The 12,833-nt window shown below is 34.6% G+C and overlaps 1 protein-coding gene across 2 annotated transcripts in view; it reads left to right on the top strand.

Moving 5' to 3' along the window:
- The window catches only part of LOC145296762 (TLC domain-containing protein 4-B-like), a 129,270-nt gene that overhangs the window by 100,440 nt on the left and 15,997 nt on the right, over nt 1-12,833 (top strand). For both annotated transcript variants that reach the window (XM_080142813.1, XM_080142814.1), the window contains exons 2-4: nt 926-1,206; nt 4,599-4,688; nt 7,527-7,585. In XM_080142813.1, coding sequence (XP_079998939.1) covers nt 1,037-1,206; nt 4,599-4,688; nt 7,527-7,585 — 319 coding nt within the window. In that variant the 5' untranslated portion in view covers nt 926-1,036. The remainder of the gene's footprint in view (nt 1-925; nt 1,207-4,598; nt 4,689-7,526; nt 7,586-12,833) is intronic.

Raw genomic sequence — 12,833 nt, 5'->3', positions numbered from 1 at the left:
AAACATCTTTCACTACCTCATTCTTGCTGGCCGATTTTATTTTCAAACTTCGCCTCAGGGCTTCGGGTTCGATTCTTTCCCCCCCCCCCCCACGTTTTTTTTATTATTTAACACCACACACACCTACAAACACCCGGGCAACGCTGGGTACCCCCGCTAGTCTATATTATAAATCTCACCTGTCTGTTCATATGCTTGTATGTCTGCCTAAAACTTTCGACAGAGTTGACGGATTTTCCTGAGATTGATATCATTTTGAAGCTTGGCCCTTCGGACGACAAATATCGAAAAATTAGCCAAAAACATTAATTCCTTCACCCTCAACTGGGTACTTTTCTACAAGGAGTAGTCGTTTGTTTTGTTTGTGTTTTTTTGCCGCTATCTTCAAAAGTCATGACCTTTTTTTAAAATTGTCTAGCCTTAATTTAAACCTACTTCACTTGCGGTTTGGTGATGGACGCAACAGCAAAGACGTTTTTAAAATTCTTTTCCTCCTTTGGTACAGGTTTGAAACTGCCTGCCTACTACCACTTTTTTTTTTTGCTCAACCCACACCTCCAAACAGCCTGGCAATGCTGGGCACACAGGCTAATTATAAATGAGATGCCATTAGTCATACTCTCACATACTTACTCTAAAATATGTATTAAATTTTTTTTTAATTTTTATTTAAACAAAAAAAATCAGAAAACGAATTCCCGGTCAGTAATTTACAATGTTCAAATATATGTACAGAAAACAAAAAATGGTCTTTCGCCCATTCAATTTTTTTTTTTATTCAAGTAAAATCTATTTCATTTTTATAGTGAAAGTATTCTTTTATATTTCCCCGGGTAATGCCAGAACACAGGTCTTGCTGGTTGTAAATAATGAGCTATTCTTATGCTTGTATTATATATGATAATGGTTCCTGATCTCATTTCAGCTGCTGCCTCTGCTGCTCCTAACTACTGCTGCTATTGCTGCTGCTGCCGCCTTCATGCCCTGATGAACTGCTGCTGTTGTCGCTGTTGCTTCCATTCTGTGAGGTGTAAGAATGTCTTCACCTAGCACCCTGGTCTGGGACGCTTCCTACCTTCCAGCTGCGATTTTGAGCTGTGTTGCTTTCCTCTTCATTTACAAATATGTCAGCCCCACTTTGTCAGGGTTCGTCTTCCCTACATACCTCAAATTACCTGCTGGAAAACAGATTGATTGGAACACACGGTAAGTCGAAAACATTCAGTGCAGATGTGATACTATCGACGTTACCTCTCTCTCAATCACTCCCAAAATTATAGGACGTATAAAATTTAAAAAAAACAAAACTTACAATTAAAAAAAGGAAATAAGTTCAAAAATAGGAAAAAGGTTATAGGAAGTGATGTTAGTAGAAAGACAATGGGGGAAGAAGTTTTTCACCAAGGCACACAAAAGAAAGCTAAAAATGGATTGTTAATCAAGATGTGGCAGGTGACTAGGGAAAAAAGATTAGACATACTCGTTGATATAATTTGAGTTGGTTCATGGACAGTTAGTCAATTTAGCGACAGTCCCTATCTTGAATTTGTGATAGTTGAAGACGGTTTACAGTTTGGGACAGTTGAATGAAGGTTGCCGCTCTGAGCAAATAGACACGAGCTGATGTCAACTGAAAAGCACGGCTTTGGCAGATGACCAAAATGTGGATATTAGTATTTAGAGGGTCGTTTCCCCCGCAATGGTGTCACACATACACACTCAGAGTCCAACCGATATACAGAATGTGTTTGAGTCTTTTTGTTTCTCTTGTGTTGTTTATTTTTATGCTTGTGAACCCGTGCTCACCACCTCGCCAATGTGAGAAACAATGACACGACCAGAAAAGATAAGAGAAGAAAACCACGGAAACTGTATTGAAGTGGAGGTCGGTGATTGTTGTCAGGTGGAGCATGTGGTCTCACACAAGTCTCGTTCTCCAGAAAAACAACCTTGCGTTGTTATATCCTGATAATTTAGAAAATCTTGACCAAGAAAGGCTTCTAAAGCTCCAGGAAAAAAATGGCTTAAATCTTGATCAAGAAACTCTAGTCCACTTCCCATCATTATTCCAAACTGATATTACATTTCTCATCAATCCTACAAAAACAATTTTTTTTTACTTTTGTTTGCCCCAATTTTTTTTTTTTTTTTTTTTTTTTTCACAGCATAGCAACTTTTTTTTTTACCTGCAACTGTGGACCGTTTGTAAATTTGATATTCCCTAGAAAAATCCTTCTTTGGAGGAAGCTGGTTCAACCCTCCAATAGTGAATGCCGCTGGTATAAAAATAGCAATTTTTTTTTTTAGTTATTTAATGCCAAATCTGGTCATTTTGGTTTTTAAAAAAAAATTAAAAAAAAAAAAAAAATTATACACAATGTTCTTTATAGATTTCATGGTTTTGTAGAGAAAACCTTTTTTTTCTGGTTTTTACTTTGCAGAACTTGATTGAGTTTCACAAAGATAAGAAAGGAAAACAATAACATTGTTTGATGCATTTTAGGTTAAGCAGTCAGTATTTTCAGATAATGAATCTCCAAAAAGGCATATTGCCACTGAAGAATAAGGGGACTACTTTGGTAAGGGCCAGATTTAAGGAAGGGGAAGATGTTTGTTCACATTACTTTTAAATTTCTGCATGTTGATACGATGTGGGGAATTAGCATGGATGGAATTCTGAAAGCAAGTAATCAAAAGAAAAAAAATTTCTGCCATTAAAGGTAGTGATCCATTGGAATTTTATAGTTAGATAATTAGGTTGATGAAGGTATAGATGAAGTAAATTTTATAGTTAGATAATTAGGTTGATGAAGGTATAGATGAAGTAAATTTTATAGTTAGATAATTAGGTTGATGAAGGTATAGATGAAGTAAATTTTATAGTTAGATAATTAGGTTGATGAAGGTATAGATGAAGTAAATTTTATAGTTAGATAATTAGGTTGATGAAGGTATAGATGAAGTAAATTTTATAGTTAGATAATTAGGTTGATGAAGGTATAGATGAAGTAAATTTTATAGTTAGATAATTAGGTTGATGAAGGTATAGATGAAGTAAATTTTATAGTTAGATAATTAGGTTGATGAAGGTATAGATGAAGTAAATTTATTTCAACTTCTTCCATTTCATACTTCTCGAGAATGGCTAACTGAGAAAGGTATTAAGTTCTTCAAACTGGTATGAAAATAATGAGATTTTTTTTTTTTTTTTAACACTATTTTGATGCCTTATGCAATATGGCACAATCACGTTGGAACACCGGTTCTCACCAGATCACCAAAGTTAAGCAACGTTGAGCCTGGCCAGTACCAGATGGGTGACCATTTGGAAGGCGAGACGCTCTATGTACCGCGAGGAAAATACCAGGTTGAGAAACTGCCGTGGTCTATCCTTCTCGGGAGTAGATGAGACTTTCTTAATCTGTGGTAGGCTAGTGATGGCATCACGATAAAAAAATACCCTTGATAGCCCTGGCAAAGCATCAAATATTCAGCTACCGACAAGATTTGAATTACACCACAAGCTTGTGTAGTGAGTTCAATCTCTGCTACAGGCACACTGGATGGATGGACGCATGCATGCAATCTAGCAAAAAGCGGTCCCTCCCCTACCCTGAGCAGCAGCTAATCGGGGGGGGGGGGCATAGTTTTTTGTTTATATATATACTCGAGTCAACACTTATTAAGGCCTGAAGGCCACTCGAGGATAATGGTTAATGAATGTAAGGTGGTAGTGTAGTTATTGTAAATGGTGTAGATTGTGTAGAATTCGATTATTTATGGGGATGCTTCAACAAGAACTTGTTTACATTGGATTTGTGGGCTATCGTGTTGTATTCAACCAAGAAGCAGGTCAGTGGAACTGTTCTGAGAGTGGACACTTCTGGGGGGAAAAAATTGTTGTTTCTCAGAATTCCATAATTTTAGTAGGAAACTTTAGTAAACACCCCTTTCTAAATCGCCTACTTCCCTCAAAAATAAAATGAGTTTTTTTTTGGGGGGGGGGGTTGTTTAGGCAATTACTTATAAACACCCTGAAAATTTTTTTTTTTAAATATTTTGGAATTTAGAATGGGAGATTAATTTGATATATAAATTTAATGTAACAATTTCCCCCTCATTTCTAGGCTCTTCTAACTTGGAGGTGTATTTAATTAAACTTGTTTTACTACTAAAATTTGACTTGAATAAACTTGCTTTTGTATTAGTGTCGGCCGCCCTGAGGATTGCACCCTTAAACTCCAGAAGAATGTTACTTAAAATTGAATTTACCAGGTACTTTGCACATTATGCTATGGATTCTTGCAAATTACTCAAAACTTCTACCTGGTCATGGCTGATGGAATGAGAGCATGCTTTCTCGAGAGATTAAGTAAAGAGTTCCGTTGGAAATTCTGTGCAGACAAGTTCAAGAAAATACACCTGTTGGAGGTTACATGGATCGAAACCTTGTGAAAATAGGTCAAGATGAGAACAGTAGTCTGAAAGATTTTGTCTGTCATTTCCAAAAAACTTGTGTATGAAATGTTTATTATATTAGTAAACTGACGAGGTCCGAACACAAAAAAAACTGATTTCTTTTTCTTTTTACTTGACAGGGTGATTTCTAGTATCCATGCTGCTGTCGTAAGCACCATGTGTGCTTACACTTTGATGTATGACGACGAGCTCAGTAAAGATCCGATTTGGTAAGTAATTCATTTATTTTGCGTTCTTCTTCTTCTCATAATATCATCTCTTGCGTTTCTGTTTGCCCTTCTCTGATTCTAAATCTATCAAGACTCAACTTGTGTCTTTGAATTGTAGGCATGTCCCTTTTCTTCCCAAGATTCTTGTGCCTCTGCTCTTGAGGATAAATCAGCTCTGAAACTTCTTAGATTTGATGAGAAAGAAAAACCCTTCATGAAGTTCATACATACAATCTATTCCTCTTTCTGCTTTTCGTAAAATTGGTTTTACTCTATCGCTTGAAACACTTTCTCACATCTGTGGCTATTCTTCATCTTTACAAATCTGAGACCATGTATGGAGTATAGCTATCATATCTGGTCTGGTGAATCTTTATTCTATTTAAGGTTCTTGATAAGGTGCAGAAACATATTGGTAATTTGATTAGCCCTACCCTTTCTTCTCGTCTACCTCTCTCCCAGATGTGATATTGCTAGACTCGGTTTTTTTCTATAAACGGGTGCTACCAGATCAGACTGTCTGAAGATATTGGCTTCCTGAGACGAAATGCACCTAACATTGATGCCTTTTGTTTTTCTACTTCCTTTTGCAAAACTTATGTTCTGCAAAAACAAAAACGATTCACCTTTTCCCCTCTTTCTCTTTCTATCCCCCCCCCCATTTCCTGACTGGTTTCCTAACTTGAAATGTACAAACATTAATACTATAACCCTTTTCCCTCTCCCATTGTAGGACTCAGTCATGTTCTGCAGGGCAGGGAACAAAAATGATAAAATCCACTACACAAAAACCAAACCAAACACTACAAACTAGCAATAGAAGATAGAAAAAGCTTGAAGAATAAAAACCTACAAAATAACTGGATGCAACATGAATACTGTTTCCATAATAACTGGATTCGGCATAAAATAACCCGAAAAGGTTTGATATGCCATAAAACAAAACAACCAAACTCCTTTTTCTATAAATATTATCGCATGTGTTCTTCAGCGCGGTCTGATCTATTCCATGCTTGTTGTGTTCCAGTTTGATTTGTAGTCTCCACCAATTGCTCTTTTGATACCTCATTGTAATACAGTGTTCTAGTATCTTCTTTTCAAGAACTGCAGACTTGTGGAACTCTCTTCATCCTGACTGTTTTCCTCCGACTTATAATCTGTCTTTTCAAGATTAAAGATTAATAGGCATCTGCTCTTTTAGATAATCATCTTTTGTTTTTGTGAGCTGCCTACATCAAGTGGCTCTACACCCTGTCTGGAATGTTTTCCTTGAGAAAACAAATCGATCCCTGAAACATGTATAAAGATTGGGTCCTTATGATTAGCTGAGGAGTAGTTTGCCTAGACAAGTATGCAAGTTTGCACCTTTATGCTTGAGGTATTTGAGAATGAAATAGTTTTGAAAAGTAGTAAACATTTTCAAATAAATTTGAAACAACAGTCTGGCCGAATCAAACAATAACAATAAGAAGTTAAGACGATAACAAAAGTTGGCCTCATTCGAAAATGTAAGAGCTGGCGCAGTTGGAGTTTGAGAGACAAAGAAATATTCTATGATATTAAGTTTTCCACTGAACCAAATCGAGAGTTGATTTTCAAGTCCCATGATACTCACTTGATATTAGCATTGTTATCTTGCATGTTCGGGAAGCCAAGAGGACGTTTACGGCCCAAGATGTAAAAATTAGCCAGGAAAATTTGATGGCACGACTCAACCTGACACGCATCTGTAGAAAAGAAATAAAAGCTATATTTAAAGTTTAACAAGAAGTTGCTTTGTGTTAGCTGCATTGAAATTGGAAAGGTTCTTATTTCTATTGTCTTCATGATGAGTGCCAGCACGGACAAAATTGAATGTACAACAAAAGGTATATGGATTGGAGTTGGGAGCCCCTTAAAGAACTCTTTCTCTCATTAATGTTTATTTATCTCGTTTACTATCGGCATCTCTTTTCCAGGTCTGATGTGACTTGCACGTTGGCCCAAGTAGTACAAAATGAGAAACTCCAAGATTCCCCGCATTTATGTTGGTTCTAATACGTTCTGTTTTGCTCGATGCTAGGTACATGAACAAAGAAAAGGAAGTTTTTCAGTTTTGGTAGAATTACAAGTTCCTTCTTACAAGGATGAAGTGGAGATTTGAACGCCTTTCATTGAAATATAAGTTTATTCATGTTGTATTGTCTCTGCTTATATTCCTTTTTTCTTTCTTTTTAAAATACAATAGAACCACAGGCTACAGCATTAAAAATTAGTAACAAAATACAGTATATATTTCACATCTATATAATCAAATAACATTATAAATAACACCATATGGCAGGAAAATACCATAACCAGGGGCCAGAAAAACATTGTATTCCACATTGTAACCTGAAAAACACGTATCCTGGGGTTCTACTGTATAATGAATTAAAGTTTGTTGTTTTTTTAGCAAAACCGCAGTGATTGTGGAAATTGGGTAGAAATTAATGATTTAAGAGGACGGCTCAGTAAGAACCTGTTTACGTTGAACTTGCTCACTATCAGGTTATAGTAAGGTGGAAAGCAGCTCCGCAGCATTGAGCAATTTTGGGGGAAAAAGCTTTTGTTTATGGAATGTTCGTTAAGATTTCACCACAGATATAAACTAAGGGAAATTGCTGATAGTGGTTGAAGCTAGCTGAGTGTGTCTGCCATGGATGAAAATAATGATAGAGCAGAGATAGGCTTGCAATGTCTCTTCTGTAAGAAAGAGGTGCCAGGGCAGAGAAAAGGACCATTGCCCTCCAATTTGTTTTGTAGCAGTTCAGCCAAGATGTGGTAACAATATTCAATGATTTTTTTTTTTTTTCTTAGGTGGGATGCTCCCGTCGTAAGAACAAGCTGTGCCATCGTTGTTGGCTACATGATTGCAGGTAAGCAACAAAAATAGTCGACTGCGTGAGTAAAACATTTGTGGATTTTGTGCTAAAAGGTCGGTTTTAAAACAGATTAATTAAACTAAAATTGAATAAAATAAAATATGCATCAAGTGTGCTTGAAAGCCAAATCACAACGTAATATTAAGAAAATAAACAAATATTTTACTTGTTTGAAATTTATCACAAATATATTTCAGAGGTATACTCCATCTTCAGTGTGTCGGGTTTTTTTTTTTTCTTCTTCCTTGCCATGTGGTCCTGGATATGACCTTAAACTATATCCAGTGGTGATGCCCCAGCTTGCGGGCTTTGGGGAGTGTGGAGCCACCCTTTAATTACCATTGCTCCCAGGTCCACTCTGACCCAGAGTGGTAGTACCTGTTAGGGTTCCAATTATGGGTTAAATAGAAACCAACTTGAAAACAACAAATATATTCTATTAAAAATTTTTTTCTTCAAAATCTTTGGATTCAGCATTAAATAACCCGAAAAGGGTTGATATGCCGTAAAACAACCAACCAACCAACCAATCCTTGCCATGTTGTAAAGTTGGAGAAAAAAAAGTCTGTTTGTAAAGAGTTGCGCATTGTATTTTGAAATGTTTTAACTTTACAACATGGCAAGGAAGAAGAAAATGAAAAAAAAAAAAAAACAACACACTGAAGATGGAGTATACCTCTGAAATATATTTGATAAATTTCAAACAAGTAAAATATGTTTTCCTAATATTACGTTGTGATTTGGCTTTCAAGCGCACTTGATGCGTATTTTATTTTATTCAAATTAAAACGTTTCTATATGAACTCTCATCCTTTATGTTAAACTAAAATTAGTTTTAAAAAAAGTTGCTAGATATTTAAAAAAAAAAAAAAAAATTACTAGGTATTAAAATGTTTTATGCCTGTGTTTAATTAGCCATTGTCTGTCCACGTTTGACTTACTATAGTTGACCAGAGTTAAGTTTGAATTAGGAGTTATAAAACCCTTTTTAAAATACTCATTCACATAAATGTTTTATATTTAACATAAAAAATTATTTTCCAAAATGTATTATGTATTTTGCTACAGTATTTTGTTGATGCTAATGTTCTTAATTGTTCCCATGGGTGTAAGACACAAGGCCAGTTTTTAATGTAAAATCCAGCTAACCCAAAAAGGAGTATGCTGAATTGTAACAAAAATTAAAATTGCCTTAGTCTAGAAAGACTTCTTTTACTGATCAAGAACAGTGGAGACTAAGTTTAGCATCAGAACAGATACTACACCTTTGTTCATAGCCAAAAGAGTATTAATGTTTGCATTGATTGGATAAATGATTTTGTTCAATTATTTGATCGACAAAAAATACCATAAAGTGAAATGTGAAACTTGCATAGTATTCGAACCTGTGTGTCAGTAGATTCTATAAGTAAATTATATAAATGATATATCCTTATTACAAAGCTTCGAGCATGAAATATTCATGCAATTTAAGCTTTCTCTAACCATTTGGCTTAAAATTTTGTTTATTGCCAGCCCCATTTAACGATATTACTCTCACAAATATGAGCATTAACAAGACTAGTAACCTTGTACATAATATACATAATATAAAGGGTAGTTGTCTGTGTATATATCCAGCTAAAGGTAAAAAAAAAAAAATTACAAAACAAACACCCACAAAGTTAGTATTTTCTTGATTGTTGTTGCCCCAGTAGAAATAAATTTATTCTTTGACCATAAACTTGTGCAAATTTTGTCAGTGTTGGTCTGTTTTTCAGCCATTAACTAAAGGGAAGTAACTAATTTATTTTAATGAAATTAATTTCCTTATATCTTCAAGTCGTGTGTGCCCAGAGATAGAAATAGGCTAGTTGGAGAAAAAAAGGTCTAGGGGAGGTAGAGAACGAGAGATACAAGTCACTTTTGCCCTGAATAACGCCAAATATACCTGATAGTACATAATATAAGTAAATGCATTAAAACTTTGAGTTGATCAGTTATCACCCTTGGTTATTTTATTTTGGAGTGTTTTATTAAATATTACTTGGCAGCATTATTCTTTGAAACTTAAGCATAAATATATGCCAAGTGCAGCATGTTGTTGGGTATGATTGATGGGTGATATACTTTGGTATCAACTGTGACTTGATATGGGAATAGATGCTGATTGGTTAGTTTTGAAATAGATTGAACGTTGCATTTCAGTAGCAGCCTAAATTTTACTTAAGCTGGATTATAGTGTAAAGTGAAAAAAAATTAAGGGCTCTACCACTTCTGTGGTGGTGATTCCGTTAAAGGTAACACCTAGCTCAGAAAATATAGCCTAGTAGCTGAGGAAATTATATTTTAATATATCGATTTGTCTGGAATATTTGTGCAAATTTTTAGTAGTCCACATTTCAACACGCTAGAGCAGTAAACCTTTTATACATTATGGCACTATTGAGATTTTATTTTTAAATTTTTGCGGCACACTTATCACAAAAATAAGTATTTTCTACTCATAAAGCCTTTTTGCGATAAAAAAACAAAGAATAATTTCTAGGGAGAATTTTTTCTTCACATAAATCAACATATCCTGTATTAAATATCTGGTATAGAATAATTATGGTGAACGTCAGTGTTTCAGTTGTGCCTGGTGCTTTTTAACCTACTGCTGTAATATGTGGGCGAATTTGAGAGACCCTCTCTTAACTCTTAATATTTTAAAGTATATCACCTTATTTTTTTTACATTTTTTTTAATATTTAGATAAGAAAATTCCAATTCACATAGATATGAAGTTAAGAATTGCAGTGGGATTTTTTTTGTTGTTGGAATTGAGTGCTGTCATGATTAAGAAATTTAATGTCTTTTAGGTATTATTTCTTCGCGGCCAACCAGTAATCATTTTGTGATACAATGGTTGGAAACTGTTAGAGCATATTAAAACATTGACCGATATATATATATATATATATATATTTCTGGTTATCGCTTGGGAAGGAAAGTTAAAAATTATTTGATGTTCATTAATTTTGAGGCCATCTTGAAATGGAAGTTTGTAAGACCTATTTTAGACACTTGAGGTTTTTCTATTTCCATAAAGACAAATATGCACGTGCTTATTTAGAATTAAATAATAAAACATAAAAATGCAGAAAAATATTTGTACTTATGGAATGAGTGTCATATTCCAAAAATTATGTAAATTGTTTTAAAATTAAAAAAAAAAAATCACATTTTATAAAGACGTGAGACAGTCCGGGAGTTATCATTTTGTTTTGATATTCAAGGGCGCCAACTCAATCTGACTAATTTTTATTTGCTAAAATTTTGATTTTTCTTTAAAAAAAAAACAAACAAAAAACTACTTGTTCAATTTGTGATTTTTGGAATATGACATCTTTATTCTATGATGAATATGTACATCATAAAGATTTGTATATATATTGTTTCTTTTTTCTTTTTTTTTTTTCCTCCAATTCAGTGTGATTCTAAATAGACAGTAGAATGCGTTTCAAGCAAACAAACATGTGCAGTTAAGGTGCTGTTTAATTGATAGAACTGTCGGGAAGTGATTTTGCAAATTTTAGAACTGGACATTTTGATCATAATGAAGAACGTTCATGCAGATGATATTCTACAAATGATGGCCAAATCAAGATGTTAAGAACCTACATTCGACAACTAACAGGAGAACTAGCAGAAAACATAACATTTCAAAATCAATAAAAAATAACGTTGAATAAATGATTAAACACATCACTCAATAAGTCCCAGGCCTAAACAAAACAAAAAAAAATCTCATGTAAAACTTTACTTTATTCATCAACTTAGTTTCTTTCTAGAATGATAGATTGAATCCAATACTTTTCTAATAATGAGATGCTTTTTTTGTAGAATTCTTTTTTTGTACCTTCAAAATATGCCTCAGTTTCCTATACCACTTCATTATAGTCAAGTTCCTTTCTGGAAGCATTTTTTGAGCTCTGCAAACAGCTAGGAGAAGCTATGTATCTGCAGACTAGGTGGGTACAGAAATAATTTGAAATGCAATTCATATAATTTTACAATTGACTTGTGACAGTGCATTGTCTTATTGAAAAAGCACCTTTTTTTTTTTCTTCGTTTGTGGCTGATTTTTGGTAATTTATTCCTTGAAATGGTAAAATAATAATATTCACTATTGGTGGTTCTTCCTTTCTCAGTATGATCAATTACAAAATATCTTGTGCATCTTAAAATATTGATGCCAAAACCTTGCCTTCTGATGTTTGCATCTTTGATCACTTTGAAGGCTTTCACCTGCTGCTGTCCACGCAGCTAACTGCTGATCTGACTCTGGAGTTTTAAATGATGTATCCATGTTTCATCCATCGTTGCATGTTGGCAAAACTTTTTATTCTGTTGAAACTATTGCAAAAAACACTGAATTGGTGATGTGTTATTTTTGATTGACTGTGAGCAAAAGCGTTATCTACTTTGGACACGGCTTTCTCAAGGACAAATGTTCATGCAAAATGCTGAATATACTGCCATTTGATATTTTCAACTTCCTCTGCTATCTGACCCACCTTCAATTTATGATCAACCAAAAGGCATGCTTGCAAGCTTTGAAGACCACTTACACAGCTATTGCTTTGCTTGAACAGTTTTTTTTGCCCATCAGAAAACAAGGATTTCTCTAAAAAGTTTTCAACAAATGTCTGAATGAACCTTACTTTCCTGACTGCTGGAAAATTGCTTCTGTGGTACCAGTTTACAAGAATTCTGGCGAAAGAACTGACCCATTAAATTATTGCCCCATTAGCCTTTCTCTTTTTACCAAAATATTTGAGTCCATAATTAATCAAGCTCTAGTCCACCACCTTAAGCCCATTCTACTGCAGATATCCTAGCTGCAATCTCTGAACATATATACCATGCACTGGATAAAGCAGAGGGGGCTAGGGCAGTATCCCTAAGGCCTTTGACAGGGTGTGACATCATGGCCTTCTCATGAAAATCGGATAATATGGCATTTCTGGACGAATACTTAACAAGTAAATCCTTAAATAAGAAGAATCCAGGTTGTCTTTGATGGTCGTATATTAAAACAATGTGATATAAATACAGGTGTACTTCAGGGGTCAATCCTTGAGCCTTTATTATTCCTGATATTCATAAATGACCTTGATAAAATTGTCTCTGAGATGGGTATATTTGCTGACACCACACTCTGTAACAGACATGAGGGGAAAACAAATACATGTGTCCTAAGCAATGGCAGAAACACTAG

Source organism: Euprymna scolopes, chromosome 17, assembly GCF_053919585.1.
Source record: "Euprymna scolopes isolate OS-2025 chromosome 17, ASM5391958v1, whole genome shotgun sequence".
Lineage (NCBI taxonomy): Eukaryota > Metazoa > Mollusca > Cephalopoda > Sepiida > Sepiolidae > Euprymna > Euprymna scolopes.
The sequence above is the reverse complement of the archived record's forward strand: the minus strand, read 5'-3'. Positions and strand labels throughout refer to the sequence as shown.